Below are 13,657 nucleotides of genomic sequence, written 5' to 3'. Positions count from 1 at the left end.
ACAAGTCAATAAGATGGTTCACCTTGAGGAAACAGTGTCTGGAAGGGAGAGCAAGAGGGGCCTCAGGGGCTGCCGACCGTGTTGTGTTTTGTGTCCTCATGTGACAGCCTGCTGCGCTGCACATGTCTGACCCGTGCGCTTTTCTGGCTGCACATCGTGAGGCACGAGGACACCCCTCGAGTGTAGCACACTCAGGGTGTGACCTGTCTTCCCTGCTGACTCCTGGGCAGGTGACCCTCCCTGCACGTCACACTGTTTTTCCCAGTGCAGGGGCCCCAGTGCCCCTGCTACGGTCCAGGCCCTGAGGTTATACGCCAACTCCTCCAAGTGACTGTGGAGGGAATGTAGAATGGTGCAGCTGCTGCAGGAAACAGTATGGCAGTTCCTCAAAAGATTAGAGATAAAATCACCAGATGATCTGGGAATTCCACTTCTGCATATATACCAAAAGGACTGAAAGCAGAGTCTGGGAGAGATATTTGTACATCAAGTTCATAGCGGGATTATTCACAACAGCTAAAACATGTCTATCAGCAAATGAACGGATAAACAAAATGCGGTCCATCCACACAATGGAATATTACTCAGCCTTAAAAAGGAAGGAAATTCTGACACCTGCTACAACTGGTACAAACCTTGAGGACATTATGCTCAGTGAAACAAGCCAGTCACAAAAAGACAAATACTGTGTGACCCCACTAACATGAGGGACCCAGAGCACTCAGATTCACAGAGACAGAAAGTAGAAGGGTGGTTGAGAGAGGGGGAAATGGAGTTGTTGAATGGGGACAGAATTGCAGTTTTTGCAAGATGAAAAAGCTCTGGAGATCTGTTTCACAATAATGTAAATGTACTTAACACAACCGTACACTTAAAAATGATTAGAATGATAAATTTTATGTTGGATTTTTTTACAATTAAAAAATCCACCGTAGAGCTCTACCCACCACCAGAGCCTCCCATCAAGCCTCTTAGATAGCCTCAACCACCAGAGGGCAGACAACAGAAGCAAGAAAAACTACAATCCTGCAGCCTGTGGACGAAAAACCACAGTTACAGAAAGACAGAGAAGATGAAAAGGCAGAGGGCTATGTACCAGATGAAGGAACAAGAAAAAACCCCAGAAAAACAACTAAATGAAGTGGAGATAGGCAACCTTCCAGAAAAAGAATTCAGAATAATGATAGTGAAGATGATCCAGGACCTCGGAATAAGAATGGAGGCAAAGATTGAGAAGATGCAAGAAATGATTAACAAAGACCTAGAAGAATTAAAGAACAAACAAACAGAGATGACCAATACAATAACTGAAATGAAAACTACACTAGAAGGAATCAATAGCAGAATAACTGAGGCAGAAGAACGGATAAGTGACCTGGAAGACAGAATGGTGGAATTCACTGCTGCGGAACAGACTAAAGAAAAAAGAATAAAAAGAAATGAAGACAGCCTAAGAGACCTCTGGGACAACATTAAACGCAACAACATTCGCATTATAGGGGTCCCAGAAGGAGAAGAGAGAGAGAAAGGACCAGAGAAAATATTTGAAGAGATTATAATCGAAAACTTCCCTAACATGGGAAAGGAAATAGCCACCCAAGTCCAGGAAGCGCAGAGAGTCCCATACAGAATAAACCCAAGGAGAAACACGCCGAGACACATAGTAATCAAAGTGGCAAAAATTAAAGACAAAGAAAAATTATTGAAAGCAGCAAGGGAAAAACGACAAATAACATACAAGGGAACCCCCATAAGGTTAACAGCTGATTTCTCAGCAGAAACTCTGCAAGCCAGAAGGGAGTGGCATGAAATACTTAAAGTGATGAAAGGGAAGAACCTACAACCAAGATTACTCTACCCAGCAAGGATCTCATTTAGATTTGATGGAGAAATCAAAAGCTTTACAGACAAGCAAAAGCTAAGAGAATTCAGCACCACCAAACCAGCTCTACAACAAATGCTAAAGGAACTTCTCTAAGTGGGAAACACAAGAGAAGAAAAGGACCTACAAAAACAAACCCAAAACAATTAAGAAAATGGTCATAGGAACATACATATCGATAATTACCTTAAACGTGAATGGATTAAATGCCCCAACCAAAAGACATAGACTGGCTGAATGGATACAAAAACAAGACCCATATATATGCTGTCTACAAGAGACCCACTTCAGACCTAGGGACACATACAGACTGAAAGTGAGGGGATGGAAAAAGATATTCCATGCAAATGGAAATCAAAAGAAAGCTGGAGTAGCTATACTCATATCAGATAAAATAGACTTTAAAATAAAGAATGTTACAAGAGACAAGGAAGGACACTACATAATGATCCAGGGATCAATCCAAGAAGAAGATATAACAATTATAAATATATATGCACCCAACATAGGAGCACCTCAATACATAAGGCAACTGCTAACAGCTATAAAAGAGGAAATTGACAGTAACACAATAATAGTGGGGGACTTTAACACCTCACTTACACCAATGGACAGATCATCCAAAATGAAAATAAATAAGGAAACAGAAGCTTTAAATGACACAATAGACCAGATAGATTTAATTGATATATATAGGACATTCCATCCAAAAACGGCAGATTACACGTTCTTCTCAAGTGCACACGGAACATTCTCCAGGATAGATCACATCTTGGGTCACAAATCAAGCCTCAGTAAATTTAAGAAAATTGAAATCATATCAAGCATCTTTTCTGACCACAACGCTATGAGATTAGAAATGAATTACAGGGAAAAAAACGTAAAAAAGACAAACACATGGAGGCTAAACAATACGTTACTAAATAACCAAGAGATCACTGAAGAAATCAAACAGGAAATAAAAAAATACCTAGAGACAAATGACAATGAAAACACGACGACCCAAAACCTATGGGATGCAGCAAAAGCGGTTCTAAGAGGGAAGTTTATAGCTATACAAGCCTACCTAAAGAAACAAGAAAAATCTCAAGTAAACAATCTAACTTTACACCTAAAGAAACTAGAGAAAGAAGAACAAACAAAACCCAAAGTTAGCAGAAGGAAAGAAATCATAAAGATCAGAGCAGAAATAAATGAAATAGAAACAAAGAAAACAATAGCAAAGATCAATAAAACTAAAAGTTGGTTCTTTGAGAAGATAAACAAAATTGATAAGCCATTAGCCAGACTCATCAAGAAAAAGAGGGAGAGGACTCAAATCAATAAAATCAGAAATGAAAAAGGAGAAGTTACAACAGACACCGCAGAAATACAAAACATCCTAAGAGACTACTACAAGCAACTTTATGCCAATAAAATGGACAACCTGGAAGAAATGGACAAATTCTTAGAAAGGTATAACCTTCCAAGACTGAATCAGGAAGAAACAGAAAATATCAACAGACCAATCACAAGTAATGAAATTGAAACTGTGATTAAAAATCTTCCAACAAACAAAAGTCCAGGACCAGATGGCTTCACAGGTGAATTCTATCAAACATTTAGAGAAGAGCTAACACCCATCCTTCTCAAACTCTTCCAAAAAATTGCAGAGGAAGGAACTCTCCCAAACTCATTCTATGAGGCCACCATCACCCTGATACCAAAACCAGACAAAGACACTACAAAAAAAGAAAATTACAGACCAATATCACTGATGAATATAGATGCAAAAATCCTCAACAAAATACTAGCAAACAGAATCCAACAACACATTAAAAGGATCATACACCACGATCAAGTGGGATTTATCCCAGGGATGCAAGGATTCTTCAATATACGCAAATCAATCAATGTGATACACCATATTAACAAATTGAAGAAGAAAAACCATATGATCATCTCAATAGATGCAGAAAAAGCTTTTGACAAAATTCAACACCCATTTCTGATAAAAACTCTCCAGAAAGTGGGCATACAGGGAACCTACCTCAACATAATAAAGGCCATATATGACAAACCCACAGCAAACATCATTCTCAATGGTGAAAAACTGAAAGCATTTCCTCTACGATCAGGAACGAGACAAGGATGTCCACTCTCACCACTATTATTCAACATAGTTCTGGAAGTCCTAGCCACGGCAATCAGAGAAGAAAAAGAAATAAAAGGAATACAAATTGGAAAAGAAGAAGTAAAACTGTCACTGTTTGCGGATGACATGATACTATACATAGAGAATCCTAAAACTGCCACCAGAAAACTGCTAGAGCTAATTAATGAATATGGTAAAGTTGCAGGTTACAAAATTAATGCACAGAAATCTCTTGCATTCCTATACACTAATGATGAAAAATCTGAAAGAGAAATTATGGAAACACTCCCATTTACCATTGCAACAAAAAGAATAAAATACCTAGGAATAAACCTACCTAGGGAGACAAAAGACCTGTATGCAGAAAACTATAAGACACTGATGAAAGAAATTAAAGATGATACCAACAGATGGAGAGATATACCATGTTCTTGGATTGGAAGAATCAACATTGTGAAAATGAGTATACTACCCAAAGCAATCTACAGATTCAATGCAATCCCTATCAAATTACCAATGGCATTTTTTACGGAGCTAGAACAAATCATCTTAAAATTTGTATGGAGACGCAAAAGACCCCGAATAGCCAAAGCAGTCTTGAGGCAAAAAAATGGAGCTGGAGGAATCAGACTCCCTGACTTCAGACTATACTACAAAGCTACAGTAATCAAGACAATATGGTACTGGCACAAAAACAGAAACATAGATCAATGGAACAAGATAGAAAGCCCAGAGATTAACCCACGCAACTATGGTCAACTAATCTATGACAAAGGAGGCAAAGATATACAATGGAGAAAAGACAGTCTCTTCAATAAGTGGTGCTGGGAAAACTGGACAGCCACATGTAAAAGAATGAAATTAGAATACTCCCTAACACCATACACAAAAATAAACTCAAAATGGATTAGAGACCTAAATATAAGACTGGCCACTATAAAACTCTTAGAGGAAAACATAGGAAGAACACTCTTTGACATAAATCACAGCAAGATCTTTTTCGATCCACCTCCTAGAGTAATGGAAATAAAAACAAAAATAAACAAGTGGGACCTAATGAAACTTCAAAGCTTTTGCACAGCAAAGGAAACCATAAACAAGACGAAAAGACAACCCTCAGAATGGGAGAAAATATTTGCAAATGAATCAACGGACAAAGGATTAATCTCCAAAATATATAAACAGCTCATTCAGCTCAATATCAAAGAAACAAACACCCCAATCCAAAAATGGGCAGAAGACCTAAATAGACATTACTCCAAAGAAGACATACAGATGGCCACGAAGCACATGAAAAGATGCTCAACATCACTAATTATTAGAGAAATGCAAATCAAAACTACAATGAGGTATCACCTCACTCCTGTTAGAATGGGCATCATCAGAAAATCTACAAACAACAAATGCTGGAGAGGGTGTGGAGAAAAGGGAACCCTCTTGCACTGTTGGTGGGAATGTAAATTGATACAGCCACTATGGAGAACAGTATGGAGGTTCCTTAAAAAACTAAAAATAGAATTACCATATGACCCAGCAATCCCACTACTGGGCATATACCCAGAGAAAACCGTAATTCAAAAAGACACGTGCACCCGAATGTTCATTGCAGCACTATTTACAATAGCCAGGTCATGGAAGCAACCTAAATGCCCATCAACAGACGAATGGATAAAGAAGTTGTGGTACATATATACGATGGAATATTATTCAGCCATAAAAAGGAACGAAATTGAGTCATTTGTTGAGACGTGGATGGATCTAGAGACTGTCATACAGAGTGAAGTAAGTCAGAAAGAGAAAAACAAATATCGTATGTTAATGCATGTATGTGGAACGTAGAAAAATAGTACAGATGAGCCAGTTTGCAGGGCAGAAGTTGAGACACAGATGTAGAGAATGGACATATGGACACCAAGGGGGGAAAACTGCGATGAGGTGGGGATGGTGATGTGCTGAATTGGGCGATTGGGATTGACATGTATACACTGATGTGTATAAAACTGATGCCTAATAAGAACCTGCAGTATAAAAAAAACAAACAAAACAACTAATACTAAACTTTCATTGGGTTATTTGTATGGAAATATGTTAATATAAATGTTTCAGACATTACATGAAATTTCTAAAAATCTTATATTTGTATTTGTATGGAAATATGTATGGAAATATGTTAATATAAATGTTTCAGACATTACATGAAATTTCTAAAAATCTTATATTTGTATTTGTATGGAAATATGTATGGAAATATGTTAATATAAATGTTTCAGACATTACATGAAATTTCTAAAAATCTTATATTTGTATTTGTATGGAAATATGTATGGAAATATGTTAATATAAATGTTTCAGACATTACAGGAAACGTCTAAAAATCTTATATGTTCTGGTATAATGTTATAAGTAATAATCCTAGTTATTACTTTAAAATGTATATCTCAGAAATAACTAATTTTCTTGTCAACTGCATTATTATGAACTTTCATCAAATCTTTAACCATGGTCATTTTTAAGTCTTTTGTCATTTACAGACAGTTCTGGGTGTACTCTGATGATTTTGCAAATATGTTCCTATAAAAGAGTTTCATCTTCAAGAAATTCATGGAAAAGACTCTGACAAGTACAGGTTTCTGGTAACTGACTGTACTGCTGAACTGAATGAATAAGCATTTTCAGAACTCTAATGAAAAACTGATGAACTCATAAAAGTGCTAACAAAAGATCAAGATGAAAAAAAAGAAATTAATTACATGGGACTGAGTGAACTGATGAGGATGAGTATAATTTTTGTGACTTTCTGTCTGAATTAAAAAAAAAAAAATCCCACAAGGACTCAGAGGAAAAGAATATACAAATCAATTTTCACTGCAAAGTAAAGGAGCTGTTACAGTGGAGGATTACTGGACTGAATGTCAATATTATGACATAGTATAAGTGTGTTTCATGTTTGGTAATTGCAATCATTGTTGCTTTTGTTGTGGTCATCCATGTACAATGCTTGGTGTCAGTCTATCTATCTCTTGTAAAAATAAAATACAGTGTGTGTGTGTGGAAACAAAAATAAATAAATAAATAAATAAATAAATAAATAAATAAATAAATATAAATTTAAAAATATATAAGCAGTGGTGAGATCTATGAAGGAAAATAAAGCAATGCAGGGGGCAGAGGGTACAATGGTTGCGTTCATTAAGCATGTAAGGGCACAAAAAAAAAAAAAAAAAAAAAAAAAATCCACCGTAAAAAATAATATTGACTAATTAGGTGGATGTCAAGTATTAAATGAGAATAACAAACCAGACAAAAACAGGGAAAGCAGAATGAAAGCATTTTAACTTCTATGTGTTCTCTGGGAAGAGAACAGAGACATTAACTTCAGACTTCATTGTTCAAGTATGTGCACCCCAAATTCCAGAGTCTCAAGTCCCCATGAAAGCCATGAGGGCTCCTTGAAGAATGTTGATTCCGTGTCCGGGGAAGGGAACATTCAAGAACAGCCTGGAACATCCTCGTACACAGAAAGCAGGGAAACTATCAAACACTGAAGGTTGGTCAAAAGGACTCAGAAGCCAACTCTGAGTTGAGGCTTTCACTGGCCAAAGATGGGGCTGTAGGCAAAGCAGGCTGCCCGCCACTCAGTTCCACAAGGATCAAGTCTTAAGCCACTGCAGTCGCTGACCTACACTCTGAGAGGAATGCAGGATGAAGCATTCTGTGTCTGGATATATGGGCCCCCAGAGAGTTAAAATGTATACTAAGGAAGAATGGCATTGACCCCAGATTCCTGCATTGTCCCACACAGAGAAAAGCACTCAAATCATTAACTGAGACATCTGGTCCTCAAGGCCAGCAGTGACCTTTTCCTGAGGTCTCCGCTGCAGGCATCCCCGTCACCGAAGTTCATGTGTATCCTGGTCCGTCCCCCCGAGAGGCTGTCTCCCAGGCCACCGTCCTCAGTCAGACACTGAATAAACTCGACTCACAGCCCTTACGTCGTGCTTTCTTTCCAGTGAACAGAGTGAGCATCAGCAAGACTAATAACTGCCCTGGATTAAAACACATCAACGATGTTACAATCTATCACTTTATAAAGATGCTGGGAAAAAGAGAACACCTCATTGGTCACTTTTGGATTAAACGTGTGCATGTACTTTAACTTTTCTCCCAAACACACTAAACAAGAATGAAGGTTTTTTTTTTAAGGTCTAAAACCACAAAGACAAAACCACAACAAAACAGCAGAGGAGACAAGAGCCACAGCACGTGATCACCGGAAGCGGATGGGTGAGTTAGAGTTTCCCAATTCAGCGAGCCCCAGAGAGCCAGATGCTGAGCCGGAAGGGGAGGGCTGCGCAGCGACCGGACTCCTCGTCCGACTTGCCAAGAGCTCTGGATGAGCAGCACCGGCTCCCCCTGGGAGAGAGAGTGGAAACAGCACCCGCACAGGACCACACTGAGAGGGGGTTTAAGAAGCAATGGATCCCTAGCTCCCCCTGACACAGCACAGCTGACAGACATCCCTTCTCCCTGCAGAAGACCGGAAGCTTGTTCTTCAATGATGGTAAAATGGAGGGTCTCGGACCTTGAGGACACCAGACCCAGCTGTGGGAGGGGCTCACACTGCGAATGGATGCAGTGAATGAACTCACCCATCAGGCACATGTGTCCTAACACAGAAACACAGCCCTCTCCCAAGCTGCTCCCAGAGCCCTGGAGACCAGCCCCATACCCTCCCCCAAGAACAGAAGTTCCTTTTTCCAAGAATCTAATCACCCAAGAGGAAGGCCCTAAAGACACTGACATTAGAAATTTTCAAATGAAATGGCCCAGCCAGACCACCCTCCCGAGAAGCTACAGTGAAGCCCACCCCCAGGCTCAAAGCTTCCGACCAGCTTTTGCTGGCCCTCCTTAAACAGCACCAAACAAACGCCGCCAGACATCTGAGGAGAGGACGCACGTGGAAAATTGAGAACAAAACTAACCAATGGGGAAAGCATCCTATACAGGGAGAAAACATCTCTTTAAAAAACAATTTCAATATCCTCAGAGAGAGACGACATCACACACAGAATCAAAAACGGAGAGGGGCAAGCACAAAGAGCCTTGGGGATTTAAAAACCCGAGAGCACTCTTTTCTCAGACGCTGGTGGGAGCCGGCTCCCCACCCCCCGCCCCCGAAGGGCCAGGCCACCCACCCCGGCCCGGCCCGGCCCGCCCCACCAGCACTCACACAGTCCACGTTCTCCGCCATGGTCAGGATGATGTAGTTCTTTCCGGCTAGGTTGCTCCAGTCTTTGCAGATCACCTGTGCAAAGAAATAAGAAGGGCATCTGGAGGGAGGATGGACAGAACCCTGTGAGAAGCTAGGAGGGCGAGGCCAGGCACGGGTGTCACAGCTGGGTGAGAGCAGACAGCCTCCGCAAGGTGACATGCCCAGGACCCGGCCAGGGTTCACAAACCCGATGTCTGCAGGGAGTGGAGGCGGGAGCCGTGTCACAGGGGCCCGGCTGCAGGCGCCAGCCTAGAGGCTTTTGAAGGCAAACTCATGTGTAATGTTCTCAAGGGCAAACAGTAGCACGCCTGTGGGCCAGATGCACAGCTGACCACCTGGGACCCCTCCTCTCCTTCTGGTGTCGGGGTGGGCGGGTGAGGAGGAGAGCAGGGGCAACCGCACAGTGGTGGGGGGCGTGGAGGTGGGGCTGGCCAGAGCGCTGCCAGCACCCACCCTCGGCGGCTGGGACGAGCAGAGGGCACCCGAACCCATGACGACTGGGCGGGGGTGCCGAGCCCGTGCACCTCAGTGTGGAGAGGACGCCCACTGCTGGGCCACGAGCTGTGCCCCCGAAGTTCTGCCCGGGACCCACCCGCCGCCCCGGGGCCCGGCAGAGCCCTCCCCATGCCGCGAGCTGGGCACGGCCGGGCAGCCCGCGAGCACCTTCACTTACCTGCGTGGAGTCCCAGGGTGTTCTAGACGGAGCGTCGGCGGTCTGCCCTTCCTGGGGCAGCTGGCTGAGGGTTTCGCGTCCCACGGCAGCAGAGGAAGGTGTCAGCTCCGTGTCTCCAGGGGCCAGTGAGAAAGAGGCTGAGGCTCCAGGGTGCGTGGGGTCTTCGTCTGAGGCCTCAGCCCCGCTGGGAGCTTCTGTCTGAGGGAACGAGGCCGGGGACGGTCCCTCCCCCGGCTGGCCGGCCAAGCCAGCTGTTCCCGCAGTGGCCTCCTCACTGGGCTCCCGAGGGGCCTCCAACTCTAGCCCGTGCCCTGCGGCTGGCAGCCCCGTGCCCCCTGCCCCCCAGTCGGCCACATCCTGACCCCCCAGGGCCACTGGACTTGGGGTGACTGTGGGCGGGGAAAGGCTCGGCTCCACGCTGCTCCCCACCTCCACACCCGAGGAGGCCTGGTCCCCAGACTCTTCGTGCCGGTGTTCGGGGGCCCCTGGGGTCTGGCTGCTGCTGGTGGGAGGAAAGCCGTGGACCTGACTTTGGGGTTCTTCTTGGGACCTGGTCACAGGCAGCAGCTGCTCCTCCTCCTCCTCCTCTCCGGGGACCACATGCCAGGGAGGCTCCACCAGGCTCATCTTGGGCAGGGGAGACGGGAGGCTCGCCCCCTCCCGACTCTGGCCGGTATCCTCTATGGGCCCAGACTTCTCAGTCAGGTCGGGAAAACCGTAATCTACAGACAGAGATGGAGCATTCATTTACGAGCGTCATCATTCGTTGATTTACTGAGTACGTGCTGAACAGATGATAAAAAGAACCGTGGGGGCTTCCCTGGTGGCGCAGTGGTTGAGAATCTGCCTGCTAATGCAGGAGACACGGGTTCGAGCCCTGGTCTGGGAAGATCCCACATGCCACGGAGCAGCTGGGCCCGTGAGCCACAGCTGCTGAGCCTGCGCGTCTGGAGCCTGTGCCCCGCAACGGGAGGGGCCGCGATAGTGAAAGGCCCGCGCACCGCGATGAAGAGCGGTCCCCGCACCGCGATGAAGAGTGGCCCCCACTTGCCGCAACTAGAGAAAGCCCTCACACGAACCGAAGACCCAGCACAGCCAAAAATAAATAAATGAATAAATAAATAAATAAATAAATAAATAAAATTAAAAAAAAAAAAAAAAAAAAAAAAAAGAACCGTGAGACCCTCGGGGAACGGGGGGGAGGTTGGACAGTTGATCGTGTGGGAAAGGAGTGGGAAATAGGCTGGATTGGTGGGGACGGACTGGGGGGACAAAGACCAGGCTGGTCCTCACTTCCTTCATGGGAATAAAACGACACAAATCTGCCACTGAAGTCCCACGACCACGGGAAGGTGTGACGCCTACACGCTCCCCGGAGGTGGCCCGCTAACATCTGGCGCACAGGGTCCCTGAGGTGCCTTGTCTGGGCTCTCCCGGGAGACCCCATCACGACCCTCCACCCCTCTTCTCATGGGCTGGGGTGGGGGGTCTTCCAGGTGAAACCCCCCAATGAGGTCTGAGAGCCCTCTGATCACAGATGACCACCACTGTCCCTAGCCAGTGCTCTTATTCTGTAAATCAGGTCCCGACTGGGAAATGGAAGACGCTGGGAGAGCAGAGAGGGGCACTGGCTGAGCCCACCCAGCATCTGGAGCCTTCCAGCACTCACGGGGCCACTGCCAGCGGGTGGAAGGGGAGGTTCCTCTCCCTGCCATCCCTGGAACGACACTCTGAAGTAGAATACGGAGGTCTCCTGGAGACCAGGACATCTGGCTTCTCAGCGCACCCCAGTCCCTGTCAGGATAATGACACGTGAAAAGCACAGACCAGTTTTGTTGGAAATTCATTCAAATATCAGAATCTATATCTAGGTAGCAACTGTTATTGGCTGCCATTTTGTTTCAAAATAATAAATATCAAAGACAGTTCTGAAATACTGCATAGAACTGAGAGGGCTGGGAAAGGTCTAGGGTGGTGACTGAGCTGCTCATTCTCCTCCTCCCAAATTTCTGTCAGATGACAGAATTTTTTTTTTCACTGTCAAAATGAAAGTCTAAAAAATTTAGATAAATTTCTGGGAACATGGAAAGCAGATGAGATCATAAGATCAGATAATCCCTCAGCCAAAATAAACACAGGAAAAGTCAGCAGTGGAGGAGGAGGACTCTCTTTCCATCAGAATTAAGGAGAGAGAACTACTGCGGGGTTAGCAAGGACACAGAACAGAAAACTCAGGGAACACAAGATAATTTTTAAAATTCTAATGAGTATCCTCAGAAAGACCTAAAAATATTGCATCCCTAAAATAAGAACAGGCTAATAAGAAAATCAAGTAATCTTTAAAAAAGAAAACTTCTTGGAAACTGAAACTCAATTGTTTAAATGTGAAAATTCGATAGAACAGCTAGAAGAAAAATCAAGGAAAAGTCATCAGAACAAAGGCAAAAGGAAAGAAAAGCTAAAAGATATAGGTGATCAATGTACGAAGTCTAGCAACTAGCTAATATGATTTTCAAAAAGATAGAAATAAAATGGAGAGAATAATAGCCAAACAAAGTTCCCAGGCCTCACAACATGTATTGTCATGTTGGAAAGGTAATAAACAAGGTGAATCATAAAAGACTCACACCTAGCCTCATTCCTACGACAGTCCAACTCTCAGAGGGCTACCTATAAAGGAACAAGAAACAGATTATCAAATCATCATCAAGCTTCTAATTAATAACACTAGATTGCAAGAGGGAAAAATGTGTTCAAAATTCTGAGGGAAAATTCAAGAGGGAAAAATGTGTTCAAAATTCTTGATCTCTGAGAGAGCAAGGCCTGCTCGCTGAGCCCGTCTCCCACCTTCCACCTCCCACAGAAAAATGTGTTCAAAATTCTTATTTTGAACTTGGAGTTTTATACCCAACTAAACTATCATTCAAATGTGATTACAAAATAAAGACACTGTCATGTATGTAAGGACTTAAAGGTTTTCTTATCCACAGATTCTGAGAGAATGAATTAAGGAAGTTCTCCAAGAAATCCAAAAAGACATGGGAAATCAAGAAATATAAGAGAAATGTCATGAAAATCAATCTCAGGACAGAAGCTGGGAAGCAGGCCTAGAGAGCAATTGTTCAAATTAGAACGAGGATCCAGAGGGCTCTAAGAATTATTACTTTTCATAAGAAAAAGTATGATTTGTAGAAGCTGATCACTGAACTCCCACTATAACATTTAAATGAATAATTGAAACAGTCTACCACCCCACTTTTGTTAATTATACTCTTCAGGGCAGCAGAGACTTAGAAATTTAAGATCTTCCCCTCCTCCACCCCTGCACACACTCTGTAGGGAAGCTGACCTGTTCCCCACACAGAGCAGTTGGGCTGAGGCCTGCTGGTGGGACAGTGACCACAGAACTGCTGAGGAAACCCATGACAGCCCCTAAAACTGAGCAATCTAGTACCACCTGTACAAACATGGAAGAACAGTCAAGATTCACAAGACATTTGAGGAAAGCCAGGCTCAGGAAAAAGCATGAGGGTGAGAAAGCAAAGCAACTGGCCTCTGAGAGAAGGGCTAATCTTGTCAAAAAAAGAAGCACTTTGAAGAACTGATCATTAACATCTTCAGAGATTCAAGAGACAATTAAACCATAAAACAAGAAGAACAAAAATGTTTTACTTCAATAGAAGTAAGAACTTTATA

The 13,657-nt window shown here is 43.5% G+C and overlaps 1 protein-coding gene across 4 annotated transcripts in view; it reads right to left on the bottom strand.

Annotated features, from left to right (window-relative positions):
* The window catches only part of PODXL2 (podocalyxin like 2), a 39,876-nt gene that overhangs the window by 6,985 nt on the left and 19,234 nt on the right, over positions 1-13,657 (bottom strand). For 3 of the 4 annotated variants that reach the window (XM_057554565.1, XM_057554567.1, XM_057554566.1), the window contains 2 exons: positions 9,962-10,683; positions 9,247-9,321 (listed from right to left, as the gene is read on the bottom strand). In XM_057554565.1, coding sequence (XP_057410548.1) covers positions 9,247-9,321; positions 9,962-10,683 — 797 coding nt within the window. The remainder of the gene's footprint in view (positions 1-9,246; positions 9,322-9,961; positions 10,684-13,657) is intronic. The other variant, XM_057554568.1, reaches the window with a different exon arrangement.

Source organism: Balaenoptera acutorostrata, chromosome 10, assembly GCF_949987535.1.
Source record: "Balaenoptera acutorostrata chromosome 10, mBalAcu1.1, whole genome shotgun sequence".
In the NCBI taxonomy this organism is placed as follows: domain Eukaryota; kingdom Metazoa; phylum Chordata; class Mammalia; order Artiodactyla; family Balaenopteridae; genus Balaenoptera; species Balaenoptera acutorostrata.
Note: the sequence above shows the minus strand (reverse complement) of the source record. Positions and strands in the feature narration are given on the sequence as shown.